The sequence below is a fragment of the Misgurnus anguillicaudatus genome, unplaced genomic scaffold (assembly GCF_027580225.2).
Source record: "Misgurnus anguillicaudatus unplaced genomic scaffold, ASM2758022v2 HiC_scaffold_27, whole genome shotgun sequence".
NCBI lineage: Eukaryota > Metazoa > Chordata > Actinopteri > Cypriniformes > Cobitidae > Misgurnus > Misgurnus anguillicaudatus.
In genome coordinates, this window is record NW_027395277.1 from 2,105,444 (window position 1) to 2,133,022 (window position 27,579).

At 37.3% G+C, this 27,579-nt stretch overlaps 2 protein-coding genes across 4 annotated transcripts in view; one reads left to right on the forward strand and one right to left on the reverse strand.

Annotated features, from left to right (window-relative positions):
• The window catches only part of LOC129434000 (serine/threonine-protein kinase BRSK2), a 237,953-nt gene that overhangs the window by 167,708 nt on the left and 42,666 nt on the right, over positions 1 to 27,579 (reverse strand). The gene's annotated exons all lie outside the window — the stretch shown is intronic.
• LOC129434322 (uncharacterized) lies at positions 18,506 to 26,142 on the forward strand. Of its 2 annotated transcripts, none has more exons than XR_012368245.1 (2): positions 18,506 to 25,415; positions 25,996 to 26,142. XR_012368245.1 is itself a non-coding variant. In XM_055193255.2 (2 exons), the coding sequence occupies exon 2, from the start codon at positions 19,481 to 19,483 to the stop codon at positions 25,151 to 25,153; it is 5,673 nt and encodes a 1,890-aa protein (XP_055049230.2). In that variant the 5' UTR covers positions 18,506 to 18,683; positions 19,264 to 19,480; the 3' UTR covers positions 25,154 to 26,142. The 2 variants fall into 2 exon arrangements, 1 of the variants encoding a protein (XP_055049230.2); XM_055193255.2 differs by having other exon boundaries at positions 18,506 to 18,683; positions 19,264 to 26,142.

Sequence of the window (27,579 nt, forward strand, 5' to 3'; positions counted from 1 at the left end):
AGGCAAAGGATTTGTGGGCCACGTGAGGTCTAGAATTACAAACAGTCAAAATATTGATCAAACATCAAGTCACTCAGCAGTCTACATGTGGGATCATTTAAAGTTAAAGATCTCTTCTGTTCTACAGGACAGTAAAATTGGGTGACACACACACGCACAATTTCTTCTTGTATCAGAAAACCAAAAAACATGAGCCCACGTTTTCTCTCCAGAGAATAGCATTGAGCGCTAAACCAGCATTTGTTGTCTCACACATACACAGACAGAAAGACACACCAGACCAAAGTCAAGGGCTTGTGTCTGTCTGTACATGCCAGCTGGCCTTTAGTCAGTCAGAGAGACTTTCGGTTACAGGGTTAGAAGACAAACGAGCCCTTAACGCCGCTGGCCACGTGAGGTGACCCAACTCATCCATTATCATCCAGTCCTCAAGAAAACAAAGGCTACTTGTTGAGGGGTTACGGCAATAACGGATTGGTACAAATTCAACTAGAAAATGATTGAAAGGTAAAAGAAAGAAATGACTAGCCTGGCTAACACCAGACCAGTCTCAGAGACAGCACAGGTCGATAAGACTCTGTTACAAAAACTTCAATTCTCTTATTTTTTTTGTTCTTCATAATATTTCAGTTTTGGTGGCTTAACCCCTTATGTGGCGCAAATCCCCTCTGAAAATGTGATGTACAACTTCAAATTAATATAAATCTGGCATTTTTTGTCTTAAAGCAACACTAAAGAATTATTGCTCTTTGCTCCCCCTACAGGTTAGAAGCGTAATTGTTCATTAGCACTGTCGTAAATACTGCAGCATAACTGGCTCTGATTGGACTGTAGGTCTGCCGTAAAGCAAGTTTTTGTAGTTTTCACTCGAACTACAGGACCACTACCCGACGGTTGGAAACTTCTTTAGTGCGGTTTTGGCCAATAGAGGGATGCAAAGCGAATGTGAAAGTGCCGTTCACCCTGTTTTGAGTGGATGAACCACTGAAACTTTTTTGGAAACGTTATTTTAAGGTAAAAAAAAACTCTTTGGTGTTGCTTTAAAACCTAATCTTGGTCTTGTTTTAAAGAAGACACTTTAAAGTTTTTACAGAAGTATCAGGAAGTGAAAATATGACATAAAAAATTTGTTATAGCAGTTTACATTTATTTTAATAAATACAAATAATGCAATAACACAATAATGTTAAAGTTATAAATAAAATTTAAAAAATTTAAATGTTTTATAAAATAAATAATGTAAACAAGCCATACATCTGAAGTAATTTCAAGGTAAAATCACAAAAAAAATGTGTCACACTTTTAGTTGTTTTACCAACAACGGCCACTAGGTGTCAACAGTTTGCTGCATGCTCTTGTCACAAATTAATAAATTACTGTCACTTCATTATTATTAATGCAAAAAAGGTACATGATAAATGATAACTACATTCTTAGAACTTTCCAAAAATATATAGTTTGCCACCATTTTTGAAGATTTATAATAGGATATAGTTTGATGAATATATAATAATTAATATGCATTCCTATGGAGGGGACATGTAACAAAAAACTGTCACTACATTATTTCTATTATTAGATGACCTTGAAATATGAAAACTACTTTCTGAGAGTTTTGCAGTGATATATAGTTTGTCAAGATTGTTTAGGTTTAGAACAAGTGTTTAGTGTTATAAATATGTAAAAACAAATTGGGTCCACCTGTGGCTATGTGACATTTTAGAAACTGACTTTCACTACATCATAATTTTCCCAAAATGGTAATGCAATATAAAAACTACACTCTTAGAGCTTTCCAATGATATATAGTTTGTCAAGATTGTTTAAGTTTAGAATAGGGTATTAGTGTTACAATTATATAATAAAAAAAAGTGAGCCCATGTGGACCTGTGGCATTTTAGAAAAGGACTCGTACTGTGTAATTTCTTTACCAAAATGGTGATGATAAATGAAAACTACACTCTTAGAGCTTTCAAACAATATATAGCTTGTCATGATTATTTGAATTCACACGCAAAACACTGAAGTAAACGGCGTCCGGCTGGAGGGACAGTGACATTTAGCAGAATATTTTGAGGCACGCACTTTTTATAAATGAATCAATTACTCTCCCTACATAATTTATTTTATAAACCACTGTTGAAATATGTTTTCCAGAGGCTTAGACCTTTCCAACAATATATAGTTTATTGTAATAGATAAAAAGTTCAAAAGCAAAAGCTGCTAAAACGACTATTTTTTGTCTAAAAACGAATTTTAAGACTTATTTTCTTAGGTCATTTTGCGCATTAAAAAAAAAATACATCTTGGTTTAACTCTTTCGCCACCGTTGACGAGTTATCTGGTCAATTGTGAGTTAATATTTACCTGATAAATATGCCTTTTTGACAAATTTCTATGAAAATGTGTAATACCGCTTTTATCCACCAAATGTATCAAAAATTTAAGCAAAAAAATATTTAATTGATTTTGGAATTGTATTTATGTTTGATAATCGTTCTGAGTCTGATCTCTAATAATTCCTTAAAAAATTCCTTTTAAAAAATGCATTTTTTTATACTTTTTGCTCAAAATGTTGTATTTTTGAAGATAAATATTTCAGTGGTTAAATTAAGTGGAAAAAGTAAATATGATGAAAGTTTTTTTCCCCGTTTTGTTTGTTTGTTTGTTTATTGTTTGTTTGAAAGCAGAGGGTCTCTTATTCCATTTGATATATTTGTATGTTTATATATTTATAGAAGCAAATTTTTTCTGCAAGGAGTTTTGTGAAACTTTTGTGAAAATCAAAAAAAAAGCTGGCAGGCAACTTCAGAATTTTTTGATTTTTGTCCTGAGAACAAGACAGCAGTGTAAGGTAACTAGGGTCACAAAAAAGACCAAATATAACTACTTTATAAACTATAAAACTGTATCAAGTTCACATTGCATCTTAAGTATCAAAAAATCAAAGTATGTGCATGCAAAGCTGTCACACATTTGAAGCATGAGGGATTTCTTTAGGATAAACTTGACTGTAGTTTTATAATAAGGATCAATGCAAATGCACTGAGTGCACCACAATGGAACGTTCATCCTGAATCTCTATTAAACCAGTCAGTAGCTTGCGGTCTGTACAGTACATGCCAAACTTATTACAATCCACAATAATGTATTGTTAAAATATATAAGAATTTAAAGAGGGTTAACTTCTGATTTCATTAGGCGCCTTAATATTAGCACAGGACGAACAAACACAAGCATTTTAATCGGTCTCAAAATGGATCATAAAAGGGTATGAGATTTAGTTTTGACTTCGTCCGGCACTTGGAAGTCGACCAAAATCAGTGACATAACAGCTCAGGCACACAGGAGAGCAGGATTAGCTTAACATTAACTATAAAAGGCATTTAGCTGACATGCTTAGCGCACAGACAGGTGAAACTGAATCTGCAAGTTTGTCTTCTGTTCTGAAAACTGTGACAACATCAAAGCCCTGTTAACTCATTCTCCACCTTTTTTTTTTTTTTAAGTTGCCTGCCAGAATTTTTTGTGAGTTTCACAAAACTTTCACAAAATGCCTTCCAGAAAAAAAATATTTTATAAATATATAAACATAAAATATATTTAAAATGAAAGAATAGACCCTCTGCTTTTAAACAAACAAACAAATAAACAAACAAAACTGAAAAAGTTGCCTCCCAAATACCTCTCAAATATGGGTAGGTTTCTTTTTGAGCAAAAAGCTAAACTAATTGAATTTTTGTAAAGGACTTTTACAAAAAACATGCACAAGGTTTTTTTGAAGTTGCCCAGCAACATTTTTTTGTGATTTTCACAAAAGATTCACAAAATGCCTTTGATGAAAATGTTATTTTAAAATATATAAACATACAAATATATCAAATGAAAGAACAAACCCTCTGCTTTCAAACCAAAAAAAAATCAACAAACAAACAAACAAACAAACAAACAAAACGGGAATTTTCATCCTATCTATATTTTTTTCTCTGCTTATAAACTCTTAAATATGGGTATTACCTCAAAAATATTATTTTAGCAAAAAGCTGAAAAAATTGCATTTTTGTAAAGGACTTTTACAAAAAAAAACATACACAGGGTTTTACTCATTCCCTGCCAGCCTTTTTTTTTATTTGCCCGCCGGCATTTTTTTGTGATTTTCACAAAATGCCTTTCGTGAAAATTTGCTTTTAAAAATATATAAACATACAAAGATATCAAATGAAAGAACAGACCCTCTGCTTTCAAACAAAAAATAAACAAACAAACAAACGAAACAGGGAAAAAAACTTTCATCCTATCAATATTTTTTCTCTGCTTATAAACTCTTAAATACGGGTATTACCTCAAAAATATTTTTTAGCAAAAAGTTGAAATAATTGGATTTTTGTAACGGAATTTTTTTAAAGATCAGATTTAGAACGATTATCAAAACATACACAGAGTTTAAAATTAATAAATCTATTTTTGCTTCAGTTTTTTTTATAAATTGGGTAAGTGCACCAAACTGTGGATAATCGGTATTACACATTACCATAAAAACTCATTAGTTTTTTATGCAAATGTTTTCTTTTAATTGACGAGATAACTCGTCAATGGCAGAGAAAGAGTTAAAAAGATGTTGAATTAGTTGATGCTTCAAATTTTATAAATTGGGTAAGAGCACCACCTAGTGGATAATAGCGGAAATATTGATTACCGTAAAAACTAGTCAGTGAAACGTCATTGGCAGGGAAATGTTTTCTCGTAATTGACAAGATAAATCGTTGATGGCGGGGAAAGAGTTAAGTGTGAGGACCATTACAGGTGCATTGAAACTCTTTGGCTAAACTTTCCAACTGAGATTGCTTTAACTGGACTTTAACCAAACATCACAATGTGATTATCTGATTATCAGTTGCCTTGACTTGCTGCCAGATGAAAAAGTGAAAAGTGAGCAATCGCAAACACAAATACATGATTAAAAAAACTCATTCAAATATTGTGTCATAGTTGTCCAAATTTACTTGGTGAAAAAAGCAGGGACTTTGAATTCCATGAGCATCTATTTTAAGGTCCAGATAAGATCTATTAAATTATGAAACCCATTCAACACCAAAGGCCAAAAACAACTTCTTCACTTTTTGAGGAAGCCTTTCAAAAATCGATTAAATTGTCGACCAGATAAAGGTTAACTGCAGTGAAGAGCCTATGGCCTTAATAATGTATATATCTCAGCAAACATATATTACTGCTTATGAATAATAAATGTGCACGAGTCCTGCTCTTCACCCTCATCTCTGATCGCTCCCCTTAACACATCAGCAGGGAACTAAAGTGAAAATCTGCACGCCTGCTGGCTTTGCATACACGGGTGGATATTTGACCTCGGTGAACGTCTTCTAATCCATGTTAAATTATAAACTTTATTTAATTATAAACTAAATAAATTCAATCACATCTCATTAACGCTCAACACTGGTCGGCTCAAACAGATATTTCATATGTGATTGGTTGAGTCATCGATATTGTGTAGGCAGGTCAGCATGAAGAAACAAACAAAGCAATATTTCAAAGAAGCCAATGTTTATACATTTCAGTCAAAATAAATGGATGATTCTCGCGAAATTAGACTTATGATGTGTCATAAAACATTTTGATAAAAAAGTAAATGCAAAGAGTATAAAAATAAGAAGCATACAATTACAAACATCTCTTCATGTACTATTTTGCACATGATTTCAAATGACATCATACAAACCAATTTTGTTGTTTTTTCCACATTTAATCGGAAAATTTTCATTACCGCAACGTGTCCATGACTGGATTTGGGTTCTTGGACATGGAAATATTTATAATTAAAAAATCGAAAAAATAAAAAGCTTCAGTACATGTTATACTATAAACATTTACAGTAAAGAAACATGTGGTATTTGGTGATCATTGGTAAATGTAGAGACAATAATAAGAAATATAAATGTGTCCAAGACCAATTTTCTCATCCTCCACAACAATTTTCAATCATTGTTTAAGCCCTCAAGGAACTAACATTAAAAAAAATTTGTTGGAAGGGACATAATTGACTGTGACACTCAAGATGGCTACCAGGTAAGCAGTTCTTATTTTTCTCTCCAGATAAAAGTTTAAATTTTGTTTGTCATAATACCTAGACAACTTTTTAGTTCTCATTACCGAAACATGAGTTTGTAAATGCATATATTTATCATGTTGTGGTAATGATAATTTTTGATAACGATAATCTAAAAAATGTAAATAATTCTATAGGAAATATTTTTTAAATCCTCTAAAAATTATTTTATAGTAAGTTCAGACCTTAATCTTACATGTGCAAAAAATATTGGCTTCAAGGCTTTTTAAAAATTCTAATGCTGGACACCTTCTAAATATGGATTTCGTGAGAATCACCCAAATGTATAATTGTTGCATTGGCTGTTTAACGTTTGCATTTTCCTTAGTCAGCCTATTTACAACATTATCAAACATTTGGCTATACATACAGGCACTGACAAAAGTGAGTACCATGGGATGCTACTGTAAGTGATAATTTGGCTCTCTCACACACCGGTCCGCACACGCCCCAGCGGTCCCAGCGGACGGGCACGAACCGACCAGTTCTGGACTTGAAAGATGCTGTGGAAGACATCTCTCCTCTGATGTCCTCGATCCGCTCAAAGCTTTTGTTAAACGCGTTGGGGGCCGAGATCCCAGAGCATCGGGTGTCTGACTAAAGCGCTGTCACTTCCTGTGATTAACCACCGCTGAGTCAGAGAGGCCGCCAAACAGCCAACATCTCTGATTCAAGGATCACTCTGGGAAATGAACAAACGCGGTGATAAAGCACTGACCTCTCTCACAGCATGCCGTATACTCTGTATCTGGCAACTGTAAGACAGTTGCTGTACTATCGCAGTTTGTTGTCAGGGCTATAAACAAGAACGTTTTAAACAGATTGAACTTTTGTTTATGTAGCAGCACAGAGAATCTACGCTGGTTTAAAACTGATACATTTTTAAAAGGTAATACAGCTTTTATGTTACGTTACACCTGTGAAATATTCTCTTAATGGTAGAGAGGCTGCCACAATCTAATCAAGTCATCGATGGTAACCTAGTTTTAAGGATTTAATCCACCTACAATGCAAAAGACAATAGCTGCCCTGAGGTTTGTGTGATGTGCCAGCGATCTATGCAAAAATGTGTGGCTTTACATGAGAGGGAAATTAATCCTGATTATTTACTCACCCCCCATCATCAAAGATGTTTGTCTTTCTTTCTTCAGCAGAAAACAGAAAAAAATGTAGTTTTTGGAGGAAAACATTCCAGGATTTTTCTTCGTATTTTAGTGGACCTCAACGGTTTACAATTTCAATGCAGTTTAAAATTGCAGATTTAATGCAGCTTCAAAGCTTCAAACAACCGAGACGTAAGGGTCTTATGCAAAATGATCATCTTTTTTGCAAAAAACATATTTTCTCGTCTAGCTGTGTGATGCGCCAGCGCCCCCTTGCGTATTACGTAATCACATTGAAAGATCGCACGTTTCTTATGTGAAACGCACACTTGCGGACTATTTTAAACAATAAACTGACACAAAGACATTAATTGGTATTATACTACGGGTCCGTTGAAGCTTGAATCTGATTGGCTGATGAACGTTCTGAGGTGTGCACTTATTTTCTGGGAAACGCACAGAAACGTAGTTTCAGGCAGCTCTCTTGACCGCATTACAGTTCCATATTACTTTGCATAGTTAACGGACTAACAAAAACAACATGACAGACGATTTTCCGAGGCAATAACAGCGCTGTTTAGAGACGCACAGAGGTAGCCTCGTTCACACAATCTCTCTCTCTCTCTCTCTCTCTCTCTCTCTCTCTCACTCTCTCTCTCTCATTAATAACTGCATTGGAATTAGGGATGCTCCGATGGACGGGCCGATAATGCTTGCTATGCTTCTCAATAAATTATGGCGAAATGCCGCTACATCCAAAAGCCAGGGGGCGCTCTCGTGCAGAAACTCTTTAAAACACAATTTCTTGCCTTGCACTAGCTGTGTGATGTGCCAGCACCCCCTTACGTATTACGTAATCATGTCAAAAGGTCACGCCTTACACATCTGAAATGCACACTTGCGGACCATTTTTAACAATAAACTGACACGAAAACATTAATTAGTATCATTACACATACAACAACATCAGAACGGTCCTCTTTCTCCACATTTGTAAACACTGGGGTGTAGTTTCACATACGTCATGCATAACCTTTGACGTGATTACATAATACGTAAGGTCGCGCTGGCGCATCACATGGATAGTGCAAGACGAGAAGTTGTGGTTTAAAAGTACTTTTTTGGGCGAAAATGACAATCGTTTCGTTAAATAAGACCATTATGCCTCGGTTGGGATCGTTTAGAGCCCTTTAAAGCTGCATTGAAACTGCAAACTGTTGAGGTCAACTAAAGTCCAATATATGTAGAAAAATCCTGGAATGTTTTCCTCAAAAAAACAAATTTCTTTTCGACTGAACAAAGAAAAACATAAACATCTTGGATGGCATGGGGGTGAGTAAATTATCACAACTTTTTATGAAAGTGGAATAATTCTTTAAAAGTTATCTCTATGTTGCAGATGGTAGGAGAAGATGGGTAAAAAGGGGCGGAGCACGTTTTTGGAATTGTGATGAAAAAAGAAAGATATAAACATGTTTTGGAGGGAAAATGTGAACTCATAAATCATTTCACAAACTATGAATATGTGAACCCAGGGGTCAGCCTTTGCACGGGCACTACAACCTTCCTTTTTTTCAATGCGGAAAGATTCAAAATACTGTACGCTAATTTTGTTCAAACAAATAAAACACACAAATGTATTTTTGATGCTTCAACACATTTTTAACTGACCCACTGATGTCACATGGACTACTTTAATGATGTTTTTTTTACGTAGATTTTAAATGAAGGGTTAAAAAGGCACACTTGAAAAAAATTAACATGTTAAAAAGAAAGAAAACATTTTCAAGCGTTTGTATAAAATTTTACCCATTGGAATTTGGCTAGATCATAACAAAAAAGTTGTCCTTATATTACAAGTAGTTGCAAAGCAATTTATTACGTTCTTAAGAAATAATGAGAAATAATAAATTATTCAAAAACCGTGAACATGTATTATAAAATAAAAAAGAGAAAAAAAATAAAAAGTTTTATCAGCATTTTACTTTTTATATTGTACGTCTCTAGCATTTATAATGAAGTAAAAGTTTTTAACAGTTTTGCAAGCCTTTAACAACCTCAACAACATCCACATAAAGATAGATATGATACATCTAGAGAAATCAGTTTTTTATTATTAATCTGATATTGCTGTTTGCAAAGTTCCACATTCATAAATCTAAATACTTGAATGCAAAACCTCTTTTTCTTGTTTGTTTGAAAAATAGTTTGAAAAATACCTTACTAGGGCTGTCACAAATATTAAATAATCGTCTCATCGCGATTGTTTGACATAATCGTGATGATTTTAGATCACCGCAATGATTGCACATCTCTCTAAAAACACAAGGGGGAGCTGCAGCGTCTGTATAAACGAGACAGTATCAGATTACTTTTAAATATGCGTTATGTGTATTAATATTTACTGCCAGGCAAACCTTGCAAAAGATTTAATTTACATAATCACAACAATATGTGAAAATTATTTCATAAACAAAGAAAAAATGTATAAGAATTATATATGTCAAAGCAATAAAATAGACAAATAATCATCATAATCGCCAAAGCCCTAAAACAGACAATAAATTGCCACAATTTATTAGGCAATTAACCGTCAAAAAGCTGTAAAAAAAACTATATCTGTATGTAATTCCTTTCCTTTTTTTGATGTCTTCTATTTATGAATAACACATTTAACTTATATCCCCCCCACGCGGTTGTTCAGTTTTGTATTTTTTGTTTTGTTTTTGGTACTCTTGTCGTTATTGTTATCAGTTTTTGTTATCTGTACATTGTTTAAAAAAAACATTCTTATAAATATTACATATTGCACGATGCATGTACACAACAGGTATGAGCAGAAGTCGTAGAGAAACGACAGATCCGGCCCTGAGGCCTGAACACACAATGACTGTCAGAGAAAAGAATAAGAGTCGCTTCTTTTATCCCTCTCCAGGGCAACCTCATTAAAATCTGCCCTGCCACGAACGTATTCGGCGCAGATAGTCATCGTCCAGGGAACAGATGAACGGGGAGAGATACTGACTGACATTTGCAATAGAGAAAGAGCAGGATTAGTGAGATGGGAATAGAGCCAGAGAGATTAAACAGACATGAGCATGTGGGGTGGGGAGGAGGTTGGCTAGAAGTCAGGTTAGTCAATGGGTTGTGAACTTTGACTTCTCGTGTGTTCTGTTACAAATAAGAGCTGATGAGTAAAGATGTTCAGCTGTTTAGCAGCAGCTTGTTTAGGTGTTACAATAAACAAAATACAATGGGGGTTTTGCCAAGGGGCAAACTTCCGATCTCTCTGTTGAAGCCAATACGAAAGTGACTTAAAGGGATAGTTCACCCAAAAATGAAAATAATGTCATTAATGACTCACTCTCATGTCGTTCCAAACACGTAAGACCTCCGTTCATCTACATAACAACGTTTAAGATGCTTTATATTTAGTCCGAGAGCTTGTTGACCCTTCATTGAAAATCTATGTACAGTATACTGTCCATGTCCAGAAAGGTTATAAAAACATCATTAAAGGTGCAGTGTGTAATTTTTAGAAGGATCTCTTGACAGAAATGCAAAATAATATACAAAACTACATTATCATGGGTGTATAAAGACCTTTCATAATGAACCGTTATGTGTTTATTACCTTAGAATGAGATGTTTTTATCTACATACACAGAGGGTCCCCTTACATGGAAGTCGCCATTTTGTGCCTCCATGTTTCTACAGAAGCCCTTAACGAACAAACTTTTTTTACTAAGTTGTCTCCGACGATGACATGTTTGTCCGGTGGTGGCTACCGTAGCTTCTCTATGCGTTTCAAAAGCGAGGGGTGAGCAGTGGACTGAGCCGTTAGTTGCAATTCACAACCTCACCACTAGATGGCGCTAAAATTTACACACTGCACCTTTAAAGTAGTCCATGTGACATCAGTGAGTCAGGAAAATGTGTTAAACCATCCAAAATACATTTTGGTCCAACAATAACAAAAATTAAGACTTTATTCAGCATTGTCTTCTCTTCCGCATCTATTGTGAAGTGCATACATGAAACTAAAGTCACGTGACTGCAGTGACACGGATGACGTGTTATCTGGTGCGCCCCAGCTGTTTTTTTTTTTGTTTTTTTGTGCCCGGGCTTTGTTTAAAGTCTGAGGGAGACGCACACTATAAGTTAAAAAAAAAACTTTGCAAACATGTCATCACATCATCTGTGTCACTGCAGTCACGTGACTTTAATCTCGCACATGCGCTTCACAACAGACGCGGAAGAAAAGATAATGCTGAATAAAATCGTCATTTTTGTTATTTTTGGACCACAAATGTATTTTTGATGCTTCAACACATTTTTAACTGACCCACTGATGTCACATGGACTACTTTAATGATGTTTTTTTACGTAGATTTTAAATGAAGGGTCAACAAACTCTCAGACTAAATATAAAACATCTTAAACTGTGTTCCCAAGATAAATGGAGGTCTTACAAGTTACGACATGAGGGTGAGCCATTAATGACATTATTTTCATTTTTGGGTAAACTATCCCTTTAAACTGGCCCCGACTAGCTCTGCCAGCTCTTGGCTTCAAAAAAGCTCTCCCCAAACCTACGGGTGACGTCACAGACACTAGGTCTATATTTTTTATAGTCTATGGTTATTACGCTGAGTGTTTCCTTTAATAATGGCCTTAAATGAAGTAGGACGTTGAATAAAATTTCTAATTTGATCATTACGAAATTCAATTTACACACATTTATGTGAAACATTCATGAGCTGCATGGTGTAAATTTATCGTTTTTGTTGTGCACTTTATGTGCAAAAATACCCTGGTAAAACTTTAGCATTTTCTCTTTATGAAAAAAAACTTTTAAAGGTAAACAACTGTTTGTTTGTACTTTGTTAGTGGAAAAAAAACATTTTCAGCACCCTGGACAGCGTTATGCTCTTCCTGTATCCGATCACACAAATGCACACAACACTGCACTGGAAACCATTAAACATTTCAAAACACAACTTATACCCACAGAAAACAGTGAACAAAAAGTCTACGGCAATGTCAAGGTTAAAATGAGTGCATTTCTGTAACAAAGGTCTACCGCATTTCCAGCAAAAAAAAAAACATTTTGGCAAAAAGAGTGGGCTTTGGAGGCACTCAGATCACAAAAAGTCTTTTCATGTTTATGGATTCATTTTTTTAAAAACATATTTGGGTAAATATCAAAAATAAAGCTTCAGGTTATATTTCACTCCTCCAATATCAAATGAAAAACGGTTGCTAAACATAAAAGTGAAAACATTCAAGCACACAAAGCCAAACCAAAAACGTTTGAACTCACAAATATATAAAATATTATGGTAATAATCCAATTAGTTAATAATGCAAGGAATTACCAACCGTTTTAGTTATCTGAAGTACTATAGAAAGATCTGAATAATTTAGTATTCTACTAACAAACTGTCACACAAAACTTCGTACAGCACAAAGGTCAAAATCATTATTTTACATTTAGGATACTGAAGAAAGAATGCAGCTGTAATACAGCATAACAACAAAAAAAAAACTCAAGCATGCAGAAGTCTCACGAGACTGCAAATTTAAAGGGATACTTCACCGATTTAGCATTCAGCTTTGTATCTGTAGAAACCCGGCAGTATTACTGAATGACCATGTTTCCCTCCATCATTTCCCCCTGAGAGGAGAGATATCTGCATTTTGGTTCTGCAAAAAAGTCCTCCGATGATGCAAAAATCGTCATATTACATCATCGGAGGACTTTTTTGCAGAACCAAAATGCAGATATCTCTCCTCTCAGGGGGAAATGAGGGAGGGAAACATGGTCATTCAGTAATACTGCCGGGTTTCTACAGATACAAAGCTGAATGCTAAATCGGTGAAGTATCCCTTTAAGGGACCAGGCTTGCTACACAGCGTAACGGCTTTCAGGAAAACCAAGTTCCCATGTGTGTACCTCCCCTGAGGGCCAAATACCAGAATAGCCAGAATCTTGGGTCAGTCCCCGGGAGCCAAAGCCCCAACCCAAGAAGAAGCTGCTCATAGAGGATGAGCCCAAAATCTTTCTTACTACTATCTTCCCAATCCCAGTCTCACCTTCAGCCAGACTCGCATAAGACAGTAAAACATTTTAGCAAAAAAACTATTTTTGTATCCATCATCCATTCTTCAAACCCACTTGACCGTAAGCGGAGTAAACCCTGGATAGATGGCGGGCCCCTAAAGTATCAGTCAACATTATGTTGTACTTAAAAACCCATTTTACATTTGTAAATTTAATAATAAAACAATCGTTATTTGGTTACTGTGTAACAGTATTTAATAATCTACATACCCTAAGTGATGTCAGCAGTGAAGCTATTTAGGGGCGGAGCTTTCAAATGCATTTTTTTGGGGGAATAACATCGTGCACAATGTGTTTTATAAAGGGTAAATTTCAATGTAATTTCAAGTTTATTTCTTGTGCACGCATTCATCAGAATGCCACAGCTACTCTTCCTAACTGATGAAAGGTTAATGCACACCTCGGTGGAGAGATCAGAGCTTTCCTAGTGTTAATTCCAATGACAGTGGGAATTACAAGAGATTAAGATGCCTTAATCCAACAGTATTAGACCCAAACGCTTTACTAATTCATGTTAGGGATAAATTACTTCACACTAAAAACAATGAAAAATGACCTTGAAATATATTACAATTAACCCGACAATTTAGACTCATTGTAAACTACATTTCTGATGTTTAATATCAAGTCAAATGAAGAAACGAGCCAATATATAAACTGATAATTCATTCAGACATTATCTAGCTGTGTTTGTTCAAACATATGCATGCACTCAATGTAATATAATTATGTTTGGACACGGAGACCACACACACGCAGCACTGTTTATATCTGAAGGCATAATTGTTTGTACAGTGGCCAAATAGGACGTGAATACATTTACACTATTACAATGAGATGTCAAGAAGCTGGGAATGTAAATGTGCGAGTCAGGAGCAAATATAAATGAAGGAAAAGAAGCAGTCGTTCTGAAGTCCTCCAGCGTTTCGGAGAGATTATCCTCGCAGTGGGCCATCAGGGAACAGAGCAGAGAAACTCGGAGATCTCCATAAAGCTTTAGACTAGAGCGGGTATTAGGAGAGGGGTTAGTGAAAGTTAAAGGTTAGTCTTGCACCATATTGTTTAAGATATCTATCAAGAAAACGAGATGAGTGTATTTATAGGCACAGTCCTAATACTTAAAGTAGTCTCTGCATATTAAGTTGCGATAAAAGAACATCACACTGAAGCTGAAAACTGAGTGTGGCACAATAATACAGATACTTGTCAACTTGTAAAACCGATTTCAGAGCAGTAAACAACCATCAGTACTAAATCACACTTCACAAATACTATAAAACACTTACTGATGCCCCATGAGAGCTTTTACATAAACAGAGCTAATAAATTAACCTGCATGAATACAGATCGGCTGCATTTCACAAAAATTATGGGTCATTTTCAACGCAACGTTGGGTCAAAAAGAGATTAACCCAGCTTGGGTTGTTTCAACCCAAAATGCTGGGTTGTTTTTTAACTCATTGTTGGGTCAAAAACATTTTCTGGGTTAATTTAACCCAACGTCTTGGCTTGTCTCTTTTTGATCCAATGCTGGGTTGTTTTTACTCATTGTTGGGTCAAAAAATTTTCTAGGCTAATTTAACCCAACGTCTGGACTCGTCCCTTCTTGACCCAATGCTGGGTTGTTTTAACTCATTGTTGGGTCAAAAACATTTTCTGGGTTAATTTAACCCAACGTCTGGACTCGTCCCTTCTTGGCCCAATGCTGGGTTGTTTTAACTCATTGTTGGGTCAAAAAAACATTTTCTGGGTTAATTTAACCCAACGGCTTGGCTTGTCTCTTTTTGATCCAATGCTGGGTTGTTTTTACTCATTGTTGGGTCAAAAATAATTTTCTAGGCTAATTTAACCCAACGTCTGGACTCGTCCCTTTTTGACCCAATGCTGGCTTGTTTTAACTCATTGTTCGGTCAAAAAAAACTTTATTGGGTAGATTTAACCCAACGGCTAGGTTCGCCTCTTTTTGACCCAATGCTGGGTTGTTTTAACTCATTGTTGGGTCAAAAAACATTTTCTGGGTTAATTTAACCCAACGACTGGCCTCGTCCCTTTTTGACCCAATGCTGGCTTCTTTTAACTCATTGTTGGGTCAAAAATTATTTTCTTGGTTAATTTAACCCAACGGCTGGGCTCGTCCCTTTTTGATCCAATGCTGGGTTGTTTTTACTCATTGTTGGGTCAAAAATTTTTCTAGGCTAATTTAACCCAACGTCTGGACTCGTCCCTTCTTGACCCAATGCTGGGTTGTTTTAACTCATTGTTGGGTCAAAAACATTTTCTGGGTTAATTTAACCCAACGTCTGGACTCGTCCCTTCTTGGCCCAATGCTGGGTTGTTTTAACTCATTGTTGGGTCAAAAAAACATTTTCTGGGTTAATTTAACCCAACGGCTTGGCTTGTCTCTTTTTGATCCAATGCTGGGTTGTTTTTACTCATTGTTGGGTCAAAAATAATTTTCTAGGCTAATTTAACCCAACGTCTGGACTCGTCCCTTTTTGACCCAATGCTGGCTTGTTTTAACTCATTGTTCGGTCAAAAAAAACTTTATTGGGTAGATTTAACCCAACGGCTAGGTTCGCCTCTTTTTGACCCAATGCTGGGTTGTTTTAACTCATTGTTGGGTCAAAAATTATTTTCTTGGTTAATTTAACCCAACGGCTGGGCTCGTCCCTTTTTGACCCAACGCTGGCTTCTTTTGACTCATTGTTGGGTAAAAAATTATTTTCTGGGTCAATATAACCCAACGGCTGGGCTTGTCCCTTTTTGACTCAATGCTGGCTTCTTTTGACTCATTGTTGGGTCAAAAATCATTTTCTGGGTTAATTTAACCCAACGACTGGGCTTGTCCCTTTTTGACCCAATGCTGGCTTGTTTTAACTCATTGTTGGGTCAAAAATCTTTTTCTGGGCTAATTTAACCCAATGGCTGGGCTCGTCCCTTTTAGACCAAATGCTGGCTTGTTTTAACTCATTGTTGGGTCAAAAATCATTTTCTGGGCTAATTTAACCCAACGGCTGGGCTTGTCCCTTTTTGACCCAATGCTGGCTTGTTTAACTCATTGTTGGGTCAAAAAACATTTTCTGGACTAATTTAACTCAACGTCTGGGCTTGTCCCTTTTTGACTCAATGCTGGCTTGTTTAACTCATTGTTGGGTCAAAAAACATTTTCTGGACTAATTTAACTCAACGTCTGGGCTTGTCCCTTTTGGACCCAATGATGGCTTCTTTTGAATCATTGCTGGGTCAAAAATAATTTTATTGGTTAATTTAACCCAATGGCTGGGCTTGTACAAAATCTGTGCGTTTCAGGAAGACAGGAATAACTGGAGCTACAAAAATTGACGGTTTGTGGAAAATAATGTGTTTTTAACCATAAACACATTTTATTATATCAAATACACAAAATAACGTTGTTTTAGCAATTAAAAATGTGCCCTTTAAATCACACTTAATTTGTTTCTTAGGTTGTAGTTACATTTTTAAGTAAAACAATCAATTCACAGTTAAAAAATATCAGATTTTAGGATTGAAACTAGTAAATTGTTACACCCCTAGCTATTAAGTAATAAAGACATTGAATAAAAACATTGAAAAATACATTTATAAACTTTTAATTTATAAGCTACTAAATTTACTGGATCGCTCCATCACGATTTATAAGTATAGGAACCTGTAAGTTATTGTTTACTCAACGTTACATGCAACAGTACAGCGTGCCAAGCTTACTCGAACCATCATCATCATTATCATCATCTTTATTTTCCATGGTGGTTTATATGGAAGAAAGCTGCCAAAGAGAGCCCTCAGTGAAATTGAGGAAAGATTCTGTTCTTATCCAGGCTTGCCAGGTCTTGTCCGTCTAGTTTAGATGTGATTTCCCAATGGATCGCCAGCATTTGAGAAGAAAAATATGAAACATGTCCATCTCATCAGGGAATCACACACACACAACATCTTTCCTCCTAGTAATGAGATATACACAAGAAAACAATTTTTTGAAAATGAATGTCCTCACACTTACAGTCATGCATGTCAAGGACTTTCTGAAAATAGATATTTCAATATATTCCTTACAATTAAAAAAATAAATGGCTAATTAATTGTTCAACTCATGTTATACATCATCGAACTTGCTTCTTTCCCATGCAAAGGTCAATGCCACGATACAATAATGTCCTGACTGGTTTCCAGAACGTTGCTAAATGATTGGGACTCACTTTCAGCCCTGGATTTTCATGCCTTAGACCAGCCCACTTTAGTTCATGATAATTAAATCCTTAGTAGCATACATAAGTCTGCAATAGTGCACTGTTCACTGCACCAATACAATGTATTTTTTAAATATATCATTTCCAATTTAGTGCAGTACAGTAGCCTAAACAATTATGATTTTGCCATATTCGTGCAGCCCTACCATAAGGTATTTTAAGGAGCTATTGTCTGATTTACAATTTTACATTTCCTTTTGTGTGTAAGTGTGTATTAGTACATGTTAACTATATGCAAAAGATACATACTCCAAAGTAAACAATGATGCGAGTTATTGTTTCCAACGTAAATCTCTTTTCTTTGACTACAACATACACACGGATTGTAGGTAACAGTTTACTTCCTGGGATTGGTGATGTAGACAAGACCGACATTATAATAACTCCTCCCGCTTTGACTCACAGCCTGTAAGTTAAATCCTGTTAGCATTGCATTGTGAGCGAATCTTTCAAACATGGTAACTGTGGGTTCACACAACAGCCGCGTTTGAGGTGTCAAAATCGCGTCTACTGCGTTTAGGTTGCCGCTTGAACAGTTTGAGTTTACTCGCTTCATTCGCCCGTGAAATTCTAGTCATCAAGACATTCACGTGGAAATTAGCAGGGGCTTCTGCAACTCCGCTCGCCTTCTGTAATCACGTCACTACTACAGCAAGCTCCTGATTGGTTAACGTGGCGCGTTTTTTCCGCCAAAGTTCAAAATTTTGAACTCGCGTGTTTGCCGCGGCAACGCTCAATTCGCGCCATTCGTGCGAATGAGGGGGAATCGCGTTAAACGCCTCATTCGCACTCCAGACGTGCGTCAACACGTCTTCACATTGACTTAACATTGAAATCCCTCGCGCTTGACGCCTCTACTGCGGCTGGTGTAAATGCATGGTGTTGGGTGCTGCCCCTTTAAGAACAGTGAGCTCGTGTGATGACACACGTAGAGCGTAGGTTCAGAGGGTAGAGAAAAAACCAAGTGAAACATGTGCCATGTTGTACTCGTGTTACTCGTGTTAAAAGGCTGTTTAATTACAGATGTGTTCAAGATTAATCATAAACTAACTATTCCCAGCGTGGTAAGAATCACATTTGTTTTGTTATGTGTTTTGAAGTGTGTTTATCAACGATTTATATCGCTATTTGCGATTAGCGCCTTAGCGTCTAAACGCCTAAAGTTACGGTGCATATGAATGCTTAAAAGTTTTAAATACATCATTTAAATACTCCTGTATGTATGTTTGCTTAATCATTAAGTTTGATTAAGTGTCTTTAATGCAGAGACTACTTCTAAAGTAAATGATTCATGTTGTTTACATTTAATATGATCAATACGATGATATTCCACGTTTAAAGATGCTATACTGTGTCAGAATGTTATGTTGACCTACATAGAGAATTGAGTAGTTAAGCTGCAAATGTATTGCAACAAAATGCAATGTTTAATTGTATGAGTGTTTAAGTGAAGTGTATTGATTTAAGTGATTCAATTTATCTTTTCTCTCTAAACTATCTTTTATTTAGTCTTTATTGAGTTTGTAATTCACACGCTATTTAAAATTGTAAATATGGTTATTTGGCAATATGTTAATATGCAGAGTATGCAAATCTTTTAAAAGGGAGCTTTGCTAATTTGTGCATTTTTGATTTGTTTTACAGTTTGACCATTATATGCATGTTTATGTCAACTAATCTAACAACAACCTAACAACAACAAACCTCAAAGTAAACTGCATTGTGTGTTCTGCACAAGGGAAATAAAAAACACCAAACAACAACTAAATTAATGTGATCTTTATTGGTTACATTAAAGTCAAACACGAGGAATAAAGAAGACTAAAGTCAAATTAAGAAGATAACAACATTAATTGACAACATGGACGAAGACTCAAACCCAAGCATTACTCCTGATCAACAACAAAAGAGTCTCAAGCGTCAGCGTGGAGGTGCAAAGGCTGTAGTTACACGTTTGATGACACAAATTACAACTGCTATGAACAATAATCAGACTAAAGAGGTGGAGAGTAAACTTGCTGCTTTGGATGAGGCTGTAAGTCGGTTCCAGGAGGCGCATAACACATACAGTCAAACATTAGACGATGATGACGACCTTGATGCTTCTAAGGGCTATTTAACATCCGTCCTGCGTGAGGTTCAAGACTTGCAGCACACAGTTCTAAGTTGGCTTGAGGACTTTAAACTGTCAACGGAGGATTCAAATATAGAACCTTCAGATTTCCAAGAGGAAGTTTCAGCACTTGATGAAGATCAGCCTTTAACGTCCTCTGTGGAACAACTAACTGCCCAGCTTCAAGGGTTACATGATCTCAGGCAGAAAGAAAAGAATGAGTTTGCTATGCTTATAACTCAACAGGAAGAACGCCTGCGTACAGAGTTTAAATTACGACTTCAGCATGCTGAATCTGAAGTGGATGGTCTGAAAGGCTTACTGAAACTTAAGGATGCTGAGTCGGAGGAAAATCGCCAAAAGGCTACGCTAACAACGATAAACAAAGACTTTTCAACTCCTGTCTCAGAGAACCGATCCCTTAACTTTAATCCCTCATTCTCATCAGCAAACGAGAATTCTTTATGCCAATTTCTAGAGCTGTCAAGACAACAATATCAGTCACATATTGACTCTATGCATCTACCACCTGTAGATATTATTAAGTTTGATGGAGAGCCTTTAAAGTATTGGCAGTTTATGAGACTATTCTCCTCTGTGATTGACAAAGAGACTGTGCCAGATCAAGAAAAACTCACTCGACTGTATCAGTACACTCTCGGCCAAGCTAGAGATGCTATCTCACATTGTTTGTACAACCCCAGTTCCAGCAAGGGCTATTCTGAAGCCATGGATATTCTAAAGAGACGGTTTGGCAGTCCATACGCAGTATCGCAAGCATGGGTAGATAAAGTGCTCAACTACAAGGAGATTAAAGACAACAAGCAGCTACAAAGCTTTGCAGACATTCTGCGCAGCTGCCGTGATACTCTAAAAGCAATGAAGTGTGAGGAAGAGTTAAATGGTGGACGTACACTGTTGCAAATTGTGGAGAAACTTCCCAATGACATAAAGAGAGGATGGCTCACATTAAACTATGAGATCGTCAAGTCTGGACGTTTGCCAAAGTTGGATGACATAGTCAATCTTATCGAATCAGAAGCTGCTAAAAGAGCAGATCCTATCTTCGGGAATCTTCTTAGTCCTGCGAGTAAAAATACTCCTGCTAGCTCTAAAGCATATACTAAGTCAAGCTTCGATAAGAAAAGACAGACATTCGCAACCATCTCAGCTGCAAATGATAGTACTGCATCGTCCACACTAAAGACCACAACAAGATTTAAGTGCCCAAAATGCACTCAAGGACACTTTCTAAACCAATGTCATGCCTTTAGGGCTCTGTCCGTACAAGAGCGTTTGTCCTTTGTACAACTGAAGCAATTGTGCCTGAACTGTTTCATGAAAGGCCATCACAGCACAGTTTGTACTCGCAATTGGGTATGCAAGGTGCCTGGTTGTGGGAAAAAGCACAACAGTTGGCTACATTCTGCCATCATAACATCCAACAGCAACGACAATAGCCAGCCTGTTAACCAAACTGCTAAAAACGAACCAGCTGCTGACCCACCACAAGCTATTCAAACGCATGCCACCGGAAAGTGCATTGAAACCAGTCAACGAAAGATTGCACTTCCAATCCTGCCAGTAGTAGTTTCAGACAAACATAACCGATTCTCCATGAATGTCTTTGCTTTGCTGGATAGTGGCTCAAATGGGACCTTCGTTTCCAAAAGGCTTGTTCACGCTCTTAAGCTAGAGACACGCAAAATAAACATTAAGTTGAACACCATAGAGACCAAAAATCTCAATGTAGTTACCTCAGCTGTAGATTTGCAAGTTGAAGATTCTCAGCAAAAGAACTCATACCTGATGAAAGGCGTGCTCTGTCGTGATCATCTGAACATAAGCCTAGATAATCTAGTCACACAAAACGAGGTGTTCCAGTGGCCACATCTACAAGAAATTGCAGATGAAATAAGTCTACCTGATGTTGACCTAGCTGATGAGGTTCACCTGCTGATTGGTCTCGACCAGCCTGACATCCTTGCTCCTCGTGAGACACGCTGTGGTAGGGCAGGCGAACCCTACGCAATTCTTACTGGCTTGGGATGGACACTTCATGGGCCAGTAGCTGATGGTTCGACGACTATCTCTGCCAATTTCATTCAAACTGATAATACTCTGCAACATGCTGTTGAAAGATTTTGGAAATTGGAAGATCCAGTCTATGTAGACAATGAATCACTGTCTAAGGTTGACAAGCAGGTTGTGGATCTATGGAATAGGAGAGCAGTTAAGGAGAAAGGTCACTTCACACTACCAATTCCTTTCAAAGAATGCCCGCCTCAGCTACCAAATAACTATGCAATGGCTAAACACCGGCTGGACCTTCTTGGAAAGCGACTAAAGAAAGATCCAACTCTGCAGCAAAGGTATGTAGAAAGTATCTGTGACACACTGCAGAAAGGATATGCTGAGGAAGTGGTTGACATTAATAGAAATGATGGACATGTATGGTATTTGCCACATCATCCAGTGTTACATCCACGTAAGCCAGGAAAAGTACGAATTGTCTTCGACTGTGCAGCACGGTACCAAGGTACTTCATTAAACGATCGCGTTCACCAAGGCCCAGACCTTACAAACAAGTTGCTGTCAGTACTTCTCAAATTCAGACAAGAACCCATCGCTCTAAATGCAGATATTGAGAGCATGTTTTATCAGGTTAGGGTGCCGCCTCAAGATAGAGATGTGCTTCGCTTCCTGTGGTGGGAAGAAAACGATCCTGACAAGCCACCTAAACACTATCGCATGACTGCTCACCTGTTTGGAGGAGTCTGGAGCCCTAGTGCCGCCAACTTTGCTCTGCAACGAGTAGCAGAAGACAATCATGAAAAATTCACCGCTGACACTGTGGAAACAGTGAAACAAAATTTCTACGTAGACGACTGCCTTAAGTCAGTGCCAACGGAGGATGCCGCCATCAAACTTGCTTCACAGCTCCGTGAGATGCTTGCATGTGGAGGTTTCAAGTTAACCAAGTGGCTAAGCAATTCTAAAGAGGTGATGAAATCAATACCAGCTGAAGAATGGGCGAAGTCGTTACATGAGGTAAATCTTGACCAAGAGGATCTACCATTCGAAAGAACACTCGGCGTGCTTTGGGATGTGGAAAAGGATTGTTTCACATTTGATGTCAAGGCAGTAGACAAACCTGCTACAAAGAGAGGAATACTAAGCACTACAAGTTCCATCTACGATCCGTTAGGATTTGTAAGTCCATTCATTCTCAAAGCAAAAGCAATCTTTCAAGAGTTGTGTCGCATAAAAGTTGACTGGGATGAAAAGATTCCAGTAGAAATAGCTGAACAGTGGCACAGATGGCTAAATGATCTGCCTATGTTGTCTGCACTAACAATTCCAAGATGTCTTAAGCCAACAACTGCTAGTTGCTCATCAGTGACCCAGCTCCATCACTTTTCCGATGCGTCAGAACTGGCGTACGGTGCCGTTTCATACATCAGGATTGACAACACCTGCAAGCTTGTAATGTCAAAGTCAAGGTTGGCACCTATCAAACCAGTTAGCATACCAAGATTAGAGTTACTAGCAGCAGTTGTTGCGACAGAGCTGGACCAACACATAAAGAGTCACTTGGAAATTCCAATCGCTAAGACATTCTTCTGGACTGACAGTACTATTGTACTACAGTACATTAACAACAAAGACAGTCGTTTCCAGACTTTCATCGCCAACCGTATTGCAAAAATACATGAGCGCTCAAATCCATGCCAGTGGAGACACATTGATTCTGCTTCTAACCCGGCGGATGATGTGTCACGCGGAATGACCATGCAAGAGATGTTGTCAAATGTAAGATGGATATCTGGTCCGCATTTTCTTCAACTGGAAGAGGAACATTGGCCTGTTCAACCTGTCCTGAATGATCTACCTGAGGAAGCAGAGATTAAGAAAACAAAGGAAGTCTATGCAGTTAGCACAAACCCAAATCAGGCAGAGAAAGGTGCAATGGACAGATTACTGGAACGGTATTCCAGTTGGCATCGACTGAAAAGGGCTGCTGCTATCTTGTTACGCGTCAAGGCTTTGTTACGCAAGAAACCAAGTCTGCATCTTTCCAAACCTATCACTGTTGGTGAGCTCCACCAAGCAGAGTTAGCTATTCTCAATTATGTACAGACTTCATCTTTTGGATTAACTCGAGCAAAACCCAACTGCCTTCTTAAGTTAAAACCCTTTCAGGATGAGAATGACCAGCTTCTTCGTGTGGGAGGCAGGCTAACAAATGCTCCAATTCCTTTTGAGGCTAAACACCCAATAATCCTACCTAACAACCATCACATCACCCATCTAATAATCAGTCACTTTCATCTTCGTTTAGGCCATGCTGGATCGGAACGAGTACTCTCAGAAATTCGTCAGCGTTTCTGGATTCTTAAGGGACGTGCCATGATTAACCAAGCTCTAAAGTCATGTCTACAATGTCGCAAGCTAAAGGCTAAGCCACAAAACCAACAAATGGCTGATTTACCTGATTCAAGAGTAACGCCATGCGAGCCTCCATTCACTCGTGTGGGCATAGACTACTTCGGGCCGTTCTTGGTCAAGAAAGCTCGCAGTGAGATTAAAAGGTATGGATGTTTGTTTACATGTCTCACTACGAGGGCTATTCATTTGGAGATTGCACACACTCTCAACACTGACTCATTCATTAACGCCTTACAACGGTTCATTGCAAGAAGAGGACCACCCTCTGAGATAAGATCAGACAATGGAACAAATTTTGTGGGTGGACTTCGAGAGTTGCGAAAGGCTATCAGTGAGTGGAACCAGAGAAAGATTTCTGATTATCTGTTGCAAAACAATGTAAAATGGATCTTCAACCCACCTGCCGCCTCTCACATGGGAGGTGTTTGGGAGCGACAGATTCGCACCATCCGCTCCATATTAAACACCGTCCTGTCACAGCAGGCGCCAGACGACGAGGGTTTGACAACGCTGTTTTGTTGTGTAGAGTCTATTGTTAATGGTAGACCTATCACTAAGCTTTCAGATGACCCATCAGATCCTCTACCACTGACACCAAATCATTTGTTGTTATTGCGTTCTGGTTCAACTTTACCACCAGGAGCCTTTGTAAAACAAGATCTTTACCGACGCAGATGGCGTCAGGTACAATATTTAGCAGACATCTTCTGGTCCAGATGGCTCAAAGAATACTTGCCTGCGCTGCAGCAACGCCAAAAATGGTTCCAACCAAAAAGAAATCTGCAAAAAGGAGATCTTGTGCTTGTGCTATATGAAAACACACCGCGCAATCATTGGCCACTGGGTCTCATTACTCAAGTCTATCCAGGTGCGGATGGTCTTGTGCGTACTGTGGAAGTAAAAACACAAGCAGGAATCTATAACCGTCCTGTGGACAAAATTTGCCTTCTGGAAGCCAGTCTTGTTAGTTAAATCAGTTTAATTTGAGTTTTTCTAAGAGACATCACCCTTTGTTGTTTGAATGACCTGTTTGGGTCATTGGGGCCGGGATGTTGGGTGCTGCCCCTTTAAGAACAGTGAGCTCGTGTGATGACACACGTAGAGCGTAGGTTCAGAGGGTAGAGAAAAAACCAAGTGAAACATGTGCCATGTTGTACTCGTGTTACTCGTGTTAAAAGGCTGTTTAATTACAGATGTGTTCAAGATTAATCATAAACTAACTATTCCCAGCGTGGTAAGAATCACATTTGTTTTGTTATGTGTTTTGAAGTGTGTTTATCAACGATTTATATCGCTATTTGCGATTAGCGCCTTAGCGTCTAAACGCCTAAAGTTACGGTGCATATGAATGCTTAAAAGTTTTAAATACATCATTTAAATACTCCTGTATGTATGTTTGCTTAATCATTAAGTTTGATTAAGTGTCTTTAATGCAGAGACTACTTCTAAAGTAAATGATTCATGTTGTTTACATTTAATATGATCAATACGATGATATTCCACGTTTAAAGATGCTATACTGTGTCAGAATGTTATGTTGACCTACATAGAGAATTGAGTAGTTAAGCTGCAAATGTATTGCAACAAAATGCAATGTTTAATTGTATGAGTGTTTAAGTGAAGTGTATTGATTTAAGTGATTCAATTTATCTTTTCTCTCTAAACTATCTTTTATTTAGTCTTTATTGAGTTTGTAATTCACACGCTATTTAAAATTGTAAATATGGTTATTTGGCAATATGTTAATATGCAGAGTATGCAAATCTTTTAAAAGGGAGCTTTGCTAATTTGTGCATTTTTGATTTGTTTTACAGTTTGACCATTATATGCATGTTTATGTCAACTAATCTAACAACAACCTAACAACAACAAACCTCAAAGTAAACTGCATTGTGTGTTCTGCACAAGGGAAATAAAAAACACCAAACAACAACTAAATTAATGTGATCTTTATTGGTTACACATGGTATGTGGAAATTAGAGCCCGACCGATTTATCGTTTTGCCGATTTTATCGGCCGATATGAGCATGTCGCAGATATATCTGTATCGGCGTATAAGCCGCAGATATGCGCCGATATGAACGTTTGTTACAGAACACATTAAATGCATTTGAAAGATGTAAGTACTTGTTTGTCCAGCAGAGTGCGCCATACTGGTTGCTAATGGCGACCCAGATCACTCACTGTAGTGACACCATCCAATCCCCCACCCCCTTCACTTCAGTCAGTCTCTCAGTTCAGGTGGCTGCAGTCACGCAGTGTCTTCTTCACAACATTTTTACACCTGGTATTAAGACGCGCTTTGGTCGATTGGATTATAAATGGACAAGAGAGACGCATTCCCGCTTACATTTGGTGTTTTTAATCCGTCTCTTTGTCGACTTGCGAGTTAAAACGCAAGCGGGAGAAATGACGCGAGACGGAGAAATGACACGTTTAAACTACGCGCAGCCGTGCACTTATATAACACTATATGAGATAACTGCTGCTTGTGTTGTTAGTTAACACGCTCATTTCAGAGCAATTGATTCAGTAAGCTCGCGCAACTCTACACCCTTGCTAAATAAAAGAGGCGGAGCGAAGACGCTTTAGTTTTATAAAAGTCTAAAGTTTGCACGGAACCCTGGGTTTGTGTTATAAAAACGTTGTGCACAAGCACAACATTAAACATAGCGTACATTAGTATGTGCTCCGTCAAGCATTGTCTTCGTAACTGTGAGTGGCTAACTAATTTGTGAAGTACACAACTTACTGTAAAGCTAATATTAATCAATGACTTCATAAGTTTCTCTTTATAACGTTATTCTCGTCAAAACTGCAAATGATGCAGGTTTTATGTATTTTGTTCTCTTTGTGTTTTAAAGTTATTTATAATAAGTCAAGTTTACTGTTTAGTGCACTGATATCCAACTAATTTTGGATAATAAAGCTTATTGTTAACTTCTTGCCTATAGTACATATCTTTGTCACACCAATATAAGTGTTGGATCACCACATTTGTGAGTGATCACCACATTTGTGAGTGATCATTGCATTGCATTGTATTTATTCATAGTATATTATGTTAAAGTATATAGTGTATTCTATGTACAGTACTTTAGTATAATATACTGTAGTATATACTGAACTATAATGTACACATAAAGAATATCGGCCGATATATCGTTATCGTTTTTTTTTACTCCCTAATATCTGTATCGGCATCGGCCCGAAAAAACGCATATCGGTCGGGCTCTAGTGGAAATAATGTGTTTTTTTACCATGAACCACGTAAACATATTGTTTTATACCAAGTACACAAAATAACGTTTTTTAGAAACGAAATAGGTGCACTTTAATACTATTCAATTGAACTACTGAAAGAGATCATATGTGTTTGTGTTTTCCCAAATATTTT